General features: G+C 44.3%; 1 protein-coding gene across 2 annotated transcripts in view; it reads right to left on the bottom strand.

Moving 5' to 3' along the window:
* Positions 1 to 803: 803 nt before the first annotated feature.
* Dhrs7b (dehydrogenase/reductase 7B) overlaps positions 804 to 16843 on the bottom strand; it is a 48564-nt gene continuing 32524 nt past the window's right edge. For both annotated transcript variants that reach the window (XM_005001955.3, XM_063242273.1), the window contains 5 exons: positions 12635 to 12744; positions 7275 to 7491; positions 6717 to 6809; positions 3934 to 4086; positions 804 to 2014 (listed from right to left, as the gene is read on the bottom strand). In XM_005001955.3, coding sequence (XP_005002012.1) covers positions 1809 to 2014; positions 3934 to 4086; positions 6717 to 6809; positions 7275 to 7491; positions 12635 to 12744 — 779 coding nt within the window. In that variant the 3' untranslated portion in view covers positions 804 to 1808. The remainder of the gene's footprint in view (positions 2015 to 3933; positions 4087 to 6716; positions 6810 to 7274; positions 7492 to 12634; positions 12745 to 16843) is intronic.

The raw sequence follows: 16843 nt of genomic DNA, 5'->3' as shown, positions 1-16843 counted from the left end.
TGCAAAATCCAAAGTGAGTCCTATATGGACCATTTCAGAGAGCAGACATGTAACTAGTAACAGCCAGGGGCTGCTGTCTAGATTGTAAAGCTTACCTGATTTTAGTTTTCAGAGTTGGGCTTGGGCAGCAAGCACAAGATGGTCTGTTCCTGCCCAGGCACCAGGGAAATAACCAGCAGGCTTGATGAGTAAAGTGGAAAGTGTCTTTGAAATTTATCAGATATATGAAGGCAGAACCAATCAAAATTTATGCTTCATGGAGCCCCAAGCAGAGTTTACGAATGAAAGTGGACCTAAAAACCACTAATCTTTGAGGATAGAAGAATGAATAGCAGCAACATGGCTATCCATGGTGGCCCCTGCTCAAACACTTGTTTGAAAAATTCCAGAGCAAAATGAAGGTTGCCACAGGCTGAAGCCAGGCGACTGCTGAGCTGCCTTTGGAGGGAACCTCCAGGTGGGCACTGGGTGGGGCTTATCTACAAGAAGGCTGTCTCCTGCTGTCCATGCTGTCCAAAAGCTGTCCCCAGGGCTGCCTCGAGAGGTCCCATGTGTTAGACCAGTGCTTGCTTCAGGAAGGGACATTTCAGGATTATCACAAATAATCTAGGAGCAGCAAGGGTGATCCCAGGTCTTCTTTCGAGGCAGAGCACATCTAATCACCTATAGGTCCTCCTACTCCCCAGAAACTGGAAAGCCTTCAATTTCCTAACCCTAGGGTGTGGTGATTTTTATCATCTTTTGGGGCAGCTGTTTAAAATAGAAGCTTGATGGCTAGAGTTGGAACACAGTGCAAGATAATATGACACACTAGGTGGTTTTTATTCCAATTGGGAAATCTACAATGAACTACTATTCCAACATTCAGTAGTAGGAAAAATTTCTAAAACCTCAGAAATGAAGTTTTTTTACTCAGTGAACCTTAACCACATATTTTTAATAAATTGGAAAGGCAGATGCTCCAGTTAGTTCTCATTAAGGTACTCCTTACACCAGACCAGGGTTGGGTTTTTTTTTGTTTTTTGAGACAGGGTCTTGCTATATAGTTCAGACTGGACTCGACCTTTCTGTGTAGCCAAGGCTGCCCTCAAACTTGCAGCAATCCTGCCTCAGCCTCCCAATAGCTGTGATTACAGGCATGAAACACTACACCCATCTATCTAGGGTGTTTTAGACTCACTTCCCAGGGCTTTGTGTTTTAGGGCACCTGGGCTCATGCAGGGGTCTCTCTGGTCATTGTTTCTTTTAATAATTTCATCTTCTGCTTGAAGGGGTGCTAAGAATCCTAAAGAACATGAGGTGCTAGAGTTGGGATATGCCACATAATCCACCATACACTAGCTTGGCCTCCATGCTGCGTGAGCCCTCATAAGGCCCTGGAAATGAGTATGAATAATGAGTTCCTGAAGCTACACCCTTCATCCTCACGCGCCGGAGGTTGTTAACAAAACAACCAGCAAGGTGGTCGTGCATAAGTCAAACAGGAGAGCAGCTCAGTCAGGCGATGTCATGGCATCTCCTGATTACATGATTAAGGCCATTTCTAGGAGTTAGCAGGGCTGGAATTCAAAGGACACACAGTTCCTCTAGTCCTTTTTAGTGTTTAAATCCTGCTCCATATTTATTCCGTATGCATTTAACCCTCACCCTGGGAAGAAGCTTGTTGCCTGGGCTTGTTTCCATTCTCTGGGGACAGAGACCATGCCAAGGAAATGTTTCTTCAGTATATTCCCCTACTCAAGTCTCAACAAAATGCAGCTGTCCCCTGTACAGCAACCATGCCCAGGGGAGTGTTGCTCAGGTCCAAATTAGGAGTCCTTGGATTTCCGCTCCTTCCTAGCCCTGGAGGCCATGATGCTGAAGAAGAGACCAGGGGCCAGACTGCGAAGATAGATGGCCAAGGAAGGCACCCAGTCAGCCACGACCACCTCTTTCTTCTTCTTCCCCACGGCAACGAGAACATCCTGGGCCACTTCTGCAGGACTCCGGCCCTGGGCTGTGTTCCTATCCATAGCTAAAATAAAAGGAACACATGAACTTGGAAGCAGAGGCCTCACTCTTGAGGTCGGAGCTTAAAGAGCTATCAGGACAGCTTGCAGCACTCCCTACAGGGGAGCTCTTCCCACTATCAGAAAGCAGAAGCGTCCTCAGCCCTGATATTCTACCCCACCATTGTCCAAGACTGAGAACCAAACCCAGGGCCTTTGCTGAGTTATAGCCCCAGGCCTTTTTTATTTTTAGAATTTTAAAAGAGAGTCTTGCTAAGTGCCCAGGTTCAGCTTGAGCTTGTGCTCCTCCTTCAGCCTCCAGGACTGCCAGGGTTATAGACGTGAACCACAATGCCAGGCCCTGATGATTTCATGTTCTGAGGAACCATTTGCAGTTCAAAGTAGGTAAGTAGGGGTAAGGGACATATGAGGTGGGGGCTGGTGACACCATTCCACTTGAGACCAAAGTGAATCCATCTGTCTGGTGCTTATGGGAAAAGCAGAAGGCCAGCCCAAATAGGATCTTAAAGGGAGCTCCTTACACATCTGAGAAGCTTCCTGACCTAGGACATTTTTCCATCTTGCAATCAGTGACTAAGGGATGTTACATATCTAATTGTTTGGGGATGGCTTAGCTTCAGGGCTACCAGAAGGGAGATGGGGGACTATCTGATCCCTATAGGCACAACCAGCTCCCAAAGTCATGTCAGCTAGACAAAAGACAGGAAAAAAATCCATGGTTTGCTTTAGGTGATGGATGAAAGAGGTAGCTAGGAGAGCTTAGGACATGTGAGTCTGACAGTAACTAACGGTCCTTCTTCACTAGTGATCTGCTTTTTGCTGGCAAAGCCAGAGTAGTAAGACAAGCTGAGGGAAGACAAGCCACTGGCACGTGCCATGTGAAACCATTCGTAAGCTGTCCAGACTGCCCGAGCTCTGTGGGTCTGTTCACTGAGGTAAAGCAGAAAAATGGGGAATACTGATTGTTGCTTATTTTTAAGTGCCAGAGAGAATTTTTAAAGCAGTATCTTATCTTTCAGGGATAAACAAATATGAAGCTGTGTGGCTCCTGCCTCTGTGGCTTCTGCTGTGGAGAAAATTTGCTGTATGAGAGACCAGTACCAACCCAGAGGGCAGTCTTGCTTCAGACCTAGCAGAGAAGGTGCATGATAGCAGGCCACTGGCCAGTGCTTTAGCACAGACCCACAGAGTTCACATCCAGAGTGGAAGGACATACCGGGACAGTAGCAGGACAGGCAAGCCAGTTCCAAGCCCAGGGAGGCACTTGTGGTCCAACTCACCCAGGACAGCCTGCATCTGCATTGCATGCTCAGCACTGCCTGCAAATGAGGCAAGATGGAGGCCAAGACTACTGCCCCCCACATAGACTCAACTCAAAGACCTGCCCTGAAATCAGTTGTAACATTGGTAGGCCTGCGCAGCTCAAACCTTTCTGTTTGCCATGAGGTTAATTCACTTAGGCCTGATGGTGACAATACTGTTTAGACCTTAGGATCTGAGAATGGGTTAGATGGAAATTTGGTGGCATTTTAGATAAAGGACTTCCTTTCTACACTCCAAAGTCCTCAACCCAGGCTAAGGTTCTTGGAAGTGAAAATTATGCAACAGTCTGTATTTACAACCAAAACTTAGGTGAGGGTTTTTAGTTCAAAAAAATTTGTCTTTCAAATGAAAATGACCAAAGAATCACTGAGGAAAAAAAAAAAAAAAAAAAGCAACACTGTTGGCTGTCCAATAGTTTTTCTTTCTTTTTAAATTTTTAAAATTTTGTTTTGTTTGGAGACGTCTCACTATGTAGCTCAGGCTAGCCTTGAACTCATGGTGACTCTCTTTCCTCAGCCTCCCCCGTGCTGGGATTACAGGCGTGTGCCACCACGCCTGGCTTCCATTAGCTTTTCATAGGAGAAAAAGAACCCTGCCTCACCTCCATATCTGGACCCATCACCGGTGATAGCGTTTATGGAGAGATTGGTGTGGATATAGCCAGGGCTGATGACAGTCACCTCAATTTCATCCTGTTTTACTTCAGCACGCAGACAGTCAAAGAATGCCTGGGTTGCGTGTTTGGAGGCTGCATCTGTAACAGCAGAAAGAAGCAGTGAGGGCAGTGGGGTGGGCGAGGCCCAAAGCCCACCTACTTACTCCCGCTCATTCTCTTTACAATCTGGTTTCACTGTGTAAGAGGACAGCATTACAGCAATGTTCATCTTGGTTTTGAGAAGTACACTGTCCTTGTTCTTGGAAACACTGGAATGTAAGGGGGAAAAGGAACATCGTGCGTCTAGCACCGTCTCACATAGCTCAGAAAGAAAATGCGTGCATGTGCACAAACACACACATACACACACATACTCAGTATGCTAAAGCAAATGGGGAATCCACATGTAAGGTACATGGGAATTATTTCTGTCGTTATTACAACTTTTCTTTAAGTTTCAAATATTCCAAGTTTTAAAAAAACTCATAATGCCTATTAATATTCAGAATTGTACAAGTAAAACAGTGAAAGTCCTTATGCTCTTCAATTTTGATCTTGGAGGATGACCAAATGCCATTCCTTAGACTTTGTATGTGTTTTGTTTGTACACATGACTTAATGGAGCTCCTCCTTTTCCCACTGTGCCTACAAGTAGCTTTCTTCACCTGGCACAAATGACACAGTCTCTGTGCCAGCCCTACAGACCACCACAGACAACATCTCAGGTTCTCATTTCATCTGGCTCTGGCTTCCCAGTCTTTCTCTGGGGTCACTAGGTGAAAGACGCATCCCATGAGTGGACCTCAAGGGCTATTTCTAGTTTCTGTCATTGTAGAACATGCTACTAGTGCACTCTCTACACACACATGTGCATACAATTCATGCCTGGCTTCTTACATACTTTCCCTGACGAATTGCTGAATAGAACTTTCATCTGGAAGAGTCATAGAGCTTGCTTCGTCTGCAAGAGGCACAGTCACCTCTGCTTCTCAGCAACAGCTCCACAACACAGTGGAAAGCGGTGAGAGGACACAGACCCTGTAGGGATGCCCTTGGGGAGTACACCAATATCTTCACAGAAAATCAGCTTCCTCCATTTCAGAGTCCTAAATGTTTTTGGCTTAGTAAAAAAAGGTTATCATCTGTCAGCCAAAAAAACAGGAAGGAAAAAAGCCAGGAAATGTTACACCAAGCCACTGAAGTAGGTAGCTGTGGGTAGGTGGAGAGAACATTCCTGCCAGCTATGATTCCAGGACAGCCTAGTCCAGAGGACAGCAAGGAATGGATCACCCTGGAGATCTCTAGGATAGGCTGGTGGCTGGGTCGCCCCAAAGCTTCTCAAGCTGCAAATGCCTAGCAAGCTGAGCTGACCCAAGCCCTCACTGCTGCCACTATCACCTGCCCACTGTGTGCAGGACAGTGGCACTCACACCTTACTGATCATCTGACGTGGCCTCTCAGCAGCAGTGTAAAGCAGCTTACATGTGGGAAGGAAGCTACTTGTCTTGGTCAACCCACTTGTCCAAGAGGCACAGCCACTCACATTCAGTCTGGTCACTACACTGTAGAGATGCTAAACCTTTCAGAGCTTTCAATGACACAAACAGACCACTGTGGCACACATGCCCTGCGTTCCCCACCAGTTTTGTACACTGTCAGACTAATGACTTCGGCAGGCTGTTAAGAACTCCTGGGGTAAAATTAAAGTAAAATGTAGAAATAATTTAATACAAAGCACTCCATGTTCTTTACTCTGATTTACCTATTATTGTTTTGCCTTAGTTGCTTTATCATTTGTGATTATACACAGTTGTTTTTGTTTTTGGTTTTTTTTTTTTTTGGTTTCATTTTCTGAACTCGAGCAGACTGAGATGGCTATTCTATGAGCAGGTTTGAAATAGAATATGGGCAAACAGAGAAACCAGAGAGAGAAATATAGGTACAGCTCTTTTCAATTTACAGAGGACATCTCCAGTTGTCTCATTTCATCTTTAGATCAGCCGTGGGACCCATTCTCGTGAGTGTAAGTGACATGCAGAAGGAAGGAAATGGAGGGTCACTAGAGGTCTACATTCGACCAGAGCCAGCAGGCAGAGCAGGGACTCAAACTTGGTGAAAAGAATAAACTTGTGTTCAGATGTTTGGCTACCTTATTATCAAACTGGACTGTCTGTCACTATCCTTTCAAAACTCTGAAGGAGCTCTGCCATCCACTTGCTTCCTGCCAGGGCTGTCTGCACCCTGTGGGTGGTGAGAGAGAGAAGGCTGTCCCAAGTCTTTCCTTTCAGAGAGTGCAGCAAAGAAAGTGACGATGGTTTGTGAAATTTCCTTTAAAGTTTTTTAAAAAGCAGAAATGATAGTCTGTCTGCTTACTGGTATGAAACAAGAGGTGGAGACAGATGAAATGACTTAGCCACTCTCCTACATGGAGATGAATGTATAGACTGGAAGAAAATTGGTAAGCTTAATTTTTCAGGACTGTCTCTATTTGCAAATAAAGGCAGGCACAGAGAGGTGAGGATTCTTGCCCTAGGTCACACAGTGGGTAAGGAATAAAGCTGGGATCTGAACTCAAGCATGTGGCTTCAGAAAACCACATTTACATTTTGATGTTCCATCATATTCTGTATAGGGCATAATTCTGGAGAGTAAACATGTTTTTATAATCAGAAAAAAAAAGAAAAAAGGAAAAAAGAAAAATATTCCAGGTGAGGGAAGAAAGTACTCACAGGCTGAGCGGAAGGGAATGCCAATTCTGCCCTGGATGCTGCTAATGGCGACAATGTGTCCTCGCCTCCTCTTGATCATGGATGGCAGAAGCGCTGAAGGGAGAATGCAGGGACTTAAGATGGCACTGTTCTTCCAGCCACAGAGGCAACAGCCCCTCAGTGACAACCACGAGAAACCTTCCCCCTTGGAGGCAGGGGGAGCTGAAAAACAGCCTTGTGGAGAATGGTCAGCTCAGCACCTTCGTCTTATGGGAGCCTGTCCCTTGGGCTGGTGTTTATGGTACACAACACATCCCCACATTATCAGTTTGCAGACGTCATGAGAAGAACATGCAGGAAATGGTGCGCAAATGAGGCTGCACTGCAGAGACCATGAAGTGTAGGAATAATGCACATAAAATATAGATAAGGGCCCAAGGGGAAAGAAACGCCCCCCTGTGATGACCGTATCCCCCTGCAGCACATAGGGATAGGCAAGATGCAACCAAAATGCAATCATGTAAGACAACAGGATGCTAACACATTAGTACCTTTTCTCTTTTAACCCAAGGTTGTTACCTTTTGTTAAAGCCACAGTACCAAAATAGTTTGTCTCCATAACCTTCTTGTCCACGTCTACTGTGGTATCCACGATGGCCCCACGGTAGCTAATGCCAGCATTATTGATAAGGATGTCCACATAACCAAAGCACTGCAGAATCTCCGCTCCTGCTGCCACGATGGCCTCTGAGTCTGCGAGATCGAAGGTCACTGTAAAGGGCTTGTGTGTCTTTTTCTGGTCAAAAAAAAAAAGGCACAAATGCACCTGCTGAGTGATGTGTCCCTGGCAATGACCCACTGGGCCTGAAATGACAGCATGCAGCAACCCTCTTCTCAAAAGATGCAGCCTACAGGGCTCCTGCCTACTAGGTTCATACTTTACCTGGGCAACTGTTCTGAACTGAAAAGAACTGCATCCCACAAGAGGTGACCCAGAGTCCCTCTCATCTCCATTAGTCAGACTGTAAGCTGCCTCGGGCAGAATCATGGATGGCACGGCTGCTGTACATGACCAAAGGAGCTGTTAGTCTGGGCTCCTCATGTTGCTCTGTGTGGTCCATTGTCCTTGAGCAGCAACCTCTGTGTGGGGGGTGGGAGTGGGGGAGTGCTGTGTTTCTCAGGGTCAGGTGCACTCATTTGTTCATGGAATATTATTTATACATCCCTGTGTGCCAGGGGATGTAGCAAAAAGACAGACAGCATTCCTGTCCCCCTGAAGCACACAGTCTAGTGGGGAAGACAGGTTAGTTCTATAACTTTAAGGAATGTTATGAAGAAGTATAGGGTGTTAGAGAAACAAGTAATCCAGCAGTGTAACTTGGAGGGCTTTCCCACAGAAGTGAGGCTAAAAGTAACCAAGATGATGAGTGGGGGTGAAGTCAGAGAGGACAGCAGAATACACAGGAAGCACCAGGAATCTGTTTCTCCACTTGGAAAGATATACTGGCTCTCTAAAAACTCTCTAAAGGAAACTGTTTATCTTCTTTGGTACCTGTAATCAAACTCAGGACCTTTCACTTGCCAGGCAGCACTTGCGACACTGAGCTATATCCGCAAGTGTTTTCTGATAAACTGCAGAAATTTTGGTAGATTTCACCCATCAGCTTACTTGTGCCTAGCAGTCCCCCACCCCACGAGTTGGCAGTGTTTCAGACACTAGCAGCTGAAGCAGCTTGCAGCTTGTGCAGTGGAAGCAACTTCTAATTCAAGGGCCTGTGGCTGTTTTATGGGCAATCAAAAATACAAATACATTTCTACAAAACATAGCCCCAAAACCCAGACATCAGACTTGCTAGACAAAGACATTAAAAAGACTGAAATGCTGGGAGTGATGGCACACACTTTAATCCTAGCACTGACCTTGTCTCAAAATACAATCATACTTTAAAAACAGGGCTGGAGATGTAGCTCACGTAAAGGTCCTGGATTCAATGCCCAGTACCAAAAAAAAGAAAAAAAAAGAAAAGATGTCTCCACTAGGCCTGAAGTTAAAAGTATGGACAAAAACAAGAAACTATTAAAAAATGGATATATAAATAAAAAATTATTCAAAATTCTAGAGCTGAAAAGTATAATAAATAAGATATACGGAAGATATACAGGGGAAAGTAAACGAGCACACTGAAGAATTAGTTAACTTATAGAAAACTGAAATCATCAAATCTGAATGAAGAAAAGTAAACAGCATGTCTAAGAGATATGTAAGAGATAGATAAGAGATATACCAAAATTACTGCAGTTTATCACCAACACATATCCTGCAGATTTCTGAGAAGGAAAGGGTAGGAGACAGAGAGAGACAGAGAATATTGTAACAATGGCCAATCACCTCCCAGACTTGATGAGAAACATGAATCTATACATTCAAAAAACACAATGCCAAGTTGAATAAACTCGGAACCAAAATGAGACAAATTATAATCAAACCATTGAAAGTCAAAGGGACTTTGACTTTGAAAACAGAAAGAGAAAAGCAATTCTTCACATAAAAGGGTCCTCATTATAAAGTGACTTCTGGTCAGAAAGACCAAAAGGCAGGGGACTGATACATTCAAAGTGATAAAAAGAAAAGCAGTATCAACCAAGAAGTATACATCTATACAACTGTTACTCAAAACTGAGAGAGAAATTAAGACATTGCTAGATAAAGCTGAGGGCCTGCCTGGCAAGTGAAAGGTCCCAAGTTTGATTCCTGGTACCAAAAAAGATAAAAGGTTCCCTTCAGAGAGTTTTTTTTACTGTTATATAATTCTGCAAGAAATCCTAAGGGGAATCCTTCAAGTTTGAAATGAAAAGTAGTTGGATGGTAACTTAAAGTCAAGGGGAGAAATAAAGTTCTCAAGTAATATATGGGCAATTATAATGGCTATTATTGGTATAACTTTGGTTTATAAATCAACTTTTTGTTGATTTATAATTTATGTTACCAGGCAAACACTATGAATACCAGAAAGGGGGGACTACATAGAGGGCAGCTTTTGTATGCTACTGAAGATGACATAAATTTAAATCAGTGTTATACTAAATATACTAAATATAATTCCTATGACAGCTAGGTGTGGTGGTGCTGAGGCAGGAGGGCCACTGTAAGTTCGAGACTCACTTGGGTTACATAGTTCAAGGCCAGCCTGAACTACACAGTAAAACCTGTCTCAAAGAAAAAAAAAAACTAATCCCCATGGTAACTACAAAGAAAATATACACATAAAGATATGAGAAGGGAATGAAAGTGTTTCACTATAAAACAGTAAATAAACATCAAAGAAGCCTGGAAAAGAAGAAATGAAGGGCTGTCTTCTTTCATTTCTGGGACACAATATGCAACACCCAGAAATTAAAGAAAGAAAGATTTATTTTGGTTCACAGTTTGTAGAGGTTTCAGTCTGTAGTTGGCTGGCTCCAAGGCAGGGCGATATGAAAGAAGGGCGTCACAGGAGAAACAGCTTGCGGCATGATGGGGAAGCAGGGAGAGATCAAGGAAGAAGGGAGGGAGCTGTACCCATCAGGGCACCGCCCAGTGACCCACCCGCTCCAACCTGGCTTCACCTCCCAGCATCACATTTAGTTGTAACTCATCAATAGACTAGTCTACTGATGAATGTCACCTCCCCCATCCAATCACCCCCCAAAAGCCCTGCCTACAAGCACATAAGACTTTGGGGGACATCTATAATAGGGACCAAAAAAAAGCTAAAACAGAACAAAATACCAGTAGGTATCTCACCGGTAATTACTTCAGGTGCAAACAGATTAAACTCCAATCAAATGACAGAGATTGTCAGAAAGGACTTTTAAAAAATGACCCAACTATATGCTATCTATAAAAGGCTCATGTTAGCCAGGCATGGTAGCACATACTTGTAATCTCAGAACTCATGAGGCTGAGTCAGGAGGATCATCATGAATTTGAGGTCAGTTTGAAATAATGAGATCTTGTCTTAAAAAACACAAATAGGTATAAAATAAAAGAATGAAAAAAGATAGTCCATGCAAATGGTAACCAAAGAGCTGGGAGGAGTATACTAATATCAGACAAAACAGACTTTAAATCAAAGAGTCACAAAGGATATTATATAACATTAAAAGTTCATTACAACAGAAAATACAATAAATTATAAATATTTACGTTGCTAGTGACAGGCCCTGCTACTAAGAAGAAACAATATTTTGATACTTCAATACCCTACTGGTATGGTTTGATTTTAAATATCCCTCAAAGGTCCTTCAGCTAAAGGGTTGGTCCTCGGACCACAGCACTATAATGGCAGACCATGGAACCTTGCAAAGGTGGGGCCTAGTAAAAAGCAGTGAGGTCACAGGGCCTCCCTCACCTTGCCTGACCAACACCCTGAGGTGAGCAGTTCTCTTCACACTGCGCCCTCCACTATGTGCTGCCTGAAACTGAGTCAAAGTAAACTTTTCTTTCTTTGAAGTTGATTTTCTCAGTTCTTTTTTCATACTGATGAAAAGCTAACGCATCTATTTTCAAAAGTGGGAGAAACAACCAGATAGAAGATCAATAAGCAAACAGAAGACTTTCACAACACTATAATCCAATGAGGCCTGACAGATACAAGGAACTCTCCATCCAACAAGAACTGAACACATTCTTCTCAGGTGTGCACTGGACATTTTTAAAGCTAGCAGAGGAAGAAAATAACAGATTAGACAGGTGAAAAACTGACAACAGAGAACATCAATGGAACCAACAGTTGGCTCTTTAAAAAAAAAAGGAAGAAAGAAACACCAGCAAAATTGAAAAATATGAGCTAACTTAGAAAGAAAAAAGATGTAAATAACTAAATAACTAAAATCAGTTAAAGTGAAGTCATTACTGTTAACCTTTCAGAGGCTAAAAAAAAACTGAAGACAATAAAAGGTTGGACACAGTGGTACATGCCTGTAATCTTTGCTACTTGGGAGGCCAAGGCAGAAGAGTAAGTTTCTGAGGTGAACCTGAGCAACTTAGCAATATGTTGTCTTCAACTGATTTTTTTTTTTTTAAGAGAAAAGGTCTCAATGTTCCCTGAGTTCAATCCCCAGTATGGGAGGAAGGAGGGAGGAATCAAATATTTCGTACACCAATACTCATAGTAGGATTATTCATAATAGTCAAAAAGTAGAAATAAGCCAGGTGTTCACACAGATGCACGATAAACAAGCACACAGTCTACATATATAACGGCATCTTTTTTTTTTTAGGTACTAGGGATCGAACACACGACTTGCCAAGCAGGTATTTGTGCCACTGAGCTACATACCCAGATCCCCGATAACAGCATCTTATTCAGGAAGGAGAGGATACACAGTATAGCACGGATGAAATCTGAAGACATTTTTCTAGGTGAAATAAGGCAGTCACAAAAAGGCAAATACTGTGTGATTCCTCTTACACAAGGTTCCTAGAGTAGGCAAATTCCTAGATAAGGAAAGTGGAAGACAGTTTTCCAGGTGCTGGGGCAGGAGTCCTTGTTTAATGGGTACAGAATTTTTGTTGAGAATGTTATAAAAGTTTCAGGTAGAGATGGGGTAATTTTTATCCACATTATTAATGCATTTAATATCTATGAATTTTACATTTACCAATAATTTAAATGATAAATATGTAGATTTTTAAGACAGTTAAAACTTTAGGCATGCCAACCTCTCCTCAAAGTGAGCAGAGATTAGCAGGTAAAGAGTGGAAGAGCATTCTCACAGAGGGGACTTCCTCACAGCTAGTTGGCAGCCACACATGGACTACCGTCCCCTTCATGTGGAACCCTGCTGCCTAACATGGTACAGCAGGACCAAGAGGACACCCAGGTACAGAACACTGGCTCTTCAGGGGTCTGTGGAGGCAGACTGCAGCACTTCCCCAGGACACTATGCCAGCTTACCTGTGGGGAATGAGAGGCCATGAGCTCTTGGGCGAGTTCCTCGAGGGCCTCCACATTCCGGCCACACAACACCAGCTTAGCACCAGCAGCATAGAAGGCTTTGGCGCATTCTAAGGGAAGAGAAAAGAATCGTGACAGCTGAAGATAACCAGTGCTATTCCTTTCCAGTGCAGTTTGAAGACTCCCAACATTGCACAGTTCACGACTATCTTTTCATGCAACCCCCACGGTTCGTGAGTGCTGCGGACCAGTGTGGAGCTAAGATTTAAGGGACCAAGGTAGGGCTCCCGTGCAGAGGAATGACAGAAGGTGTGACAGATATTCACAAGGCAAAGAGGAGAGTGCAGGCAAATGTGTGCCATATGATGCTGAGGACTTTCCCAGGATTTAACCCTGAACTACCCAGAGCATAACCTTCATTTTCAAAGGTGACGAAGCTTCGCAAGTGATACTCCCAATGGGCAGGCAAGGAACACATCCCAGAGAGGGACAGGCAGGGCTGGCTGTCACCACACTGCAGTCCTGAGGGAGCTGTTTCCCAGAGAGTCCTCTAGGAAGAGGGAACAAAATATGTATAGTACCCAAGGAGCCAGGGGCAAAGGATGCTAGCACAGAAAGTGGAAGGTCAAAGGCTTTGCTAATCTGGTACTAGGGGTCAGGCAGCAAAATGCTGTAGAGTGTGGGGAGGCCAAGGGAAAACTAGGGGTGGGGGTGCGGAAGGGAAGGAGGAGAGGAGAGACCTAGGAGGATGGAGCTTTTAATGTGTGTGTGTGTGGGGGGGGGATTCCCAGGGGGATGTCTCCTGCTTGCTTTACCGCTAAATATGTCCCAGCTAACTGATCAGTGCCCTAAAAACTTTCAGCTACTGAAAAGCAGTGAAGCATCGTGGTCCAAAAAAGGAACTTCCTGTGTCAACTCTGACTTCCCTTGCTTACTGTTTCTATGATGATCAGTAAATTTTTTTTTACCTTTTCTCTTCTTTAAGATGCACATAAAAATAATGACTAGTTCAGGAAGAACTGTGAGATTGAATAAATTAATGCAACAAATCTATGGTTCTGGGCAGATAAAAAGTACTGTTTGTAATAGTGCTTGTTTTACTACTTACTAATATTTATGTATTTCTAAACTACCTTTTAAAACAGTCTTAAAATTGCAGATGAAGGCTTTTGCATTTGGGTATAAGGTCCTCACCTGAGGGCTGGTCTCCACAAATGCACAAGAGAAGGCCTTGATTGACCAGTGGGCCACAGTATGGTCCTGGACCAAATTTTACAGGTCCAAAAGGTCAAGTGGCTTCTTAGTCCTCCTGCTCCTAGAAGGGCCAGGCCTGCCCTACAGAGTAATTCCATCTCTGGAAGCCATGCTGCATGGGCTTAGTGAGGGATCAGGGTTATCATGTACTTGGCTGGGAGGGGACAGGGTCAGAAGGCATAGGCAGTGTGAATCAGATCTGAATATTCCTTCCCTCACACAAGTGTCAAGTTTCCTTAAATCTACATGGTTAACAGGAAAGGGGTCCAAATTCCAGTGTCTTTCAGGACTCAGGCCTGAGGCATCATGGGAAGAAGGTACTATGATGCCTGCCTGTCTTCAGGCAAGAAGGCCTCTCTGTAGCTGTAGCAGTACCACCACCACCTCTTCCCCCACCCTGCTCATCCCGCGCACCATCCTGTACTTCCCTCTCTCACACCCTTAGGAGAGACTAAGCAGATGACATGAGAAGTCTGTTCCTGCCTATGTCTATGTAGCCTGGCCTGGTCTGGCCACAGTATATCCTCAGCAAAGCAGCAAAAGGCCATGCCAGACACCCAGGCTAGAATTGGTCATCTGGTTTAGTTTGGGAATGAATTATTCCCAAAGATTAAGAACCTTAGGCCCTGTTGGCTTCCTCAATTTACTTTGTCCTGTCTTGACTAAACATAGGATATTTTGTGAGATGCCACCAAAAGGAGTAGACACAAAGAACTGAAGGTTGGAAGGAATGCTGGTATATAAACAGTTTCCGGAAGATGATCACCCAAATTCCACGTAAGCCATGCTTCTTAGTAAAGCCAAATGGGGAGGAAATTAAAGTTTCTGTAGGGCATGAGAGAAATGAAAAAGCTGATGCAGAAGGCAAAGAGAGCCAAGGGGGAAAGGCTAACAGTTTCAAGGTGGCAGTTATCTAGGGTTACAGTGGCGTCCCCCCTGCTGCTAGCATGCCTGGGCTATAAATCAGAACAGCTGTGCACAGCCATGTGCTTCAGCCTGGCTGAAGCAAGCACCCAGAACATTCTACGGCTGGTCAACAGTACTATTGTTCTTGTAGAATATTCTACAAGAATAAACTCTATGTAACTTAAATGCACTAAGTACCAGAAAAGATAGGAGAAACAGGAAAGCTGTCTGAAGACTCATCACAAAGCCCCTGGCCCCCAGAGTACAGTAATGCCACGGCAAGCAGAGCCACTGAGGGCAATATGGGTATGCACCTCAAGGAAGTCAGGCAATGCAGCACAGCCTTGGTGGCATGAGTTGTGAGTGTCTGTAACACTTGAGATAACCATTCAGAGTCTGTCTGTTCTCACTTTATGTGGATGGAAGGACTCCTGTCCTTAAAATGCTGTATGAGGCAGACTATAAACAGAGTGGCTGAGACCCAGGAAAGGCCTAACATCATGTATTACATGTACAGGCCTGGTTTTCTCAATTACATTTCCTATTATGTTCACAGTCTTGGGGTTTAAAGGCGATGCAGAATAATGAAGAGGTCAGCATCTTCCTGAAACATCCACATATGGAGACACCTGCAACTCCCTGGTGACTTCACACGAGGCAGCTCTCATTCTTCAAGGACTTTTTAAAATTGCTTTCTCTGAGATCAAGAAGCAGCTGTGACTATCCTATTTATATAAGCTGAGTAAGGTCAGAGGACCCGCCAATGGCAAAGGGCCAGGAGGCAGCTGTCCTTCAAACGTCTGGATATCCAGTGACAGACTCAGGGTTTACCCCTGAAGACCTCACCCAACAGCCACTATAGTGTACAAATAAGCCCACACAGCCTGTAAGGTCCTCCTGGGCTCTCTGAGTCCTGTGCAGCATCTTACTCCACAGACAAGGCTCTGTCTGCTTCTTTGATTTCATCCAACATCCCTTTGCTACCATGCTGCTTCCTTCCTGGCCACACCTTTGCAGGGCCATCTCTCCCCAGGTGAGGCTTTAAAATTGAGTTCTGGCCAGGCATGATAGCACATGCCTATAATCCCAGCACTCTGGAGGCTGAAACAGGAGGCTCACTATGAGTTCTAGGATGGTCTGGTCTACACAGTGAGTTCGATGACTGCCTAAACTGTATAGCAAGACCCTCTCTCAAAAAATAAAAATGAGTTTTCAAGTCAGAGAGAGATGGGTTTGATTTTTAGTTTTGTGCTTTCTGGGTAGTGATGGTAAATCTTTTAGAGTGTTTGATGATAATAAATAGCGCACTGTAGCACAGGTGCCATAGATTTGCCACTACGGTCCTAGGGCAAAAGTCAAACCTCTGAACCTTAAGTGTTAGAATTTAGTAAGATCACGCACTTTTAGTGCTTACCATAAGCCAGCACATAGAACTGAGATTTCCCCTACCAGACCTGATTGGAAACTCTACAACTACAGGAGTACTGTTAAATCTTTGCCTTTTTCCAGCAAACTGTGACCTTCTTAAGAGAAGGAACCTGTCTTTAATATTTTTAGTTTTCTGTTGTTATTGCAGTGCTAGGGATGGAACACAAGACCTCACACGTTAGCCAAAAACTGTATCACAAAGCCATGCTCCCTAGGTCCCGGGACCCTGGCTGTCATTTGTCTGCCCAGCACTTGGCCCAGAGCCTGGCTCTTAGCAGACACTCAAGAGGACACCAGCCATGCCAGCACCAACCTAAACATGCAGTGGCAGGTGGACTATAACACTGCCAGAGCTGCTCAGCCTCTTCTCTGGAAGTGCACTTAAGTGTGGGTGGTGCCATTATGATGTGTGTGCAGAGACGCAGGAAAGAGGGTGGCGACGTTACACCATGTGCCCTTTGCCTTGGCTGCCAGAGTCCATGACAGCTCTGCAGTGTACTGTATGGACTTCCAGACAAGGTAGGGCCAGGGGTTTGACTGACCCAGGTCTGTGTGCTAGCAGGCCTCAAAAGCGCAAGGTGTCATGAAGGGGAATGTACCTAACCTGGGGAATCTGGTAAA

This window comes from Cavia porcellus, unplaced genomic scaffold (genome assembly GCF_034190915.1).
Source record: "Cavia porcellus strain 051 isolate PalLab524CR breed Dunkin Hartley unplaced genomic scaffold, mCavPor4.1 scaffold_32, whole genome shotgun sequence".
NCBI classification, from domain to species: Eukaryota; Metazoa; Chordata; class Mammalia; order Rodentia; family Caviidae; genus Cavia; species Cavia porcellus.
This window is presented reverse-complemented; position numbering and strand designations above follow the sequence as displayed.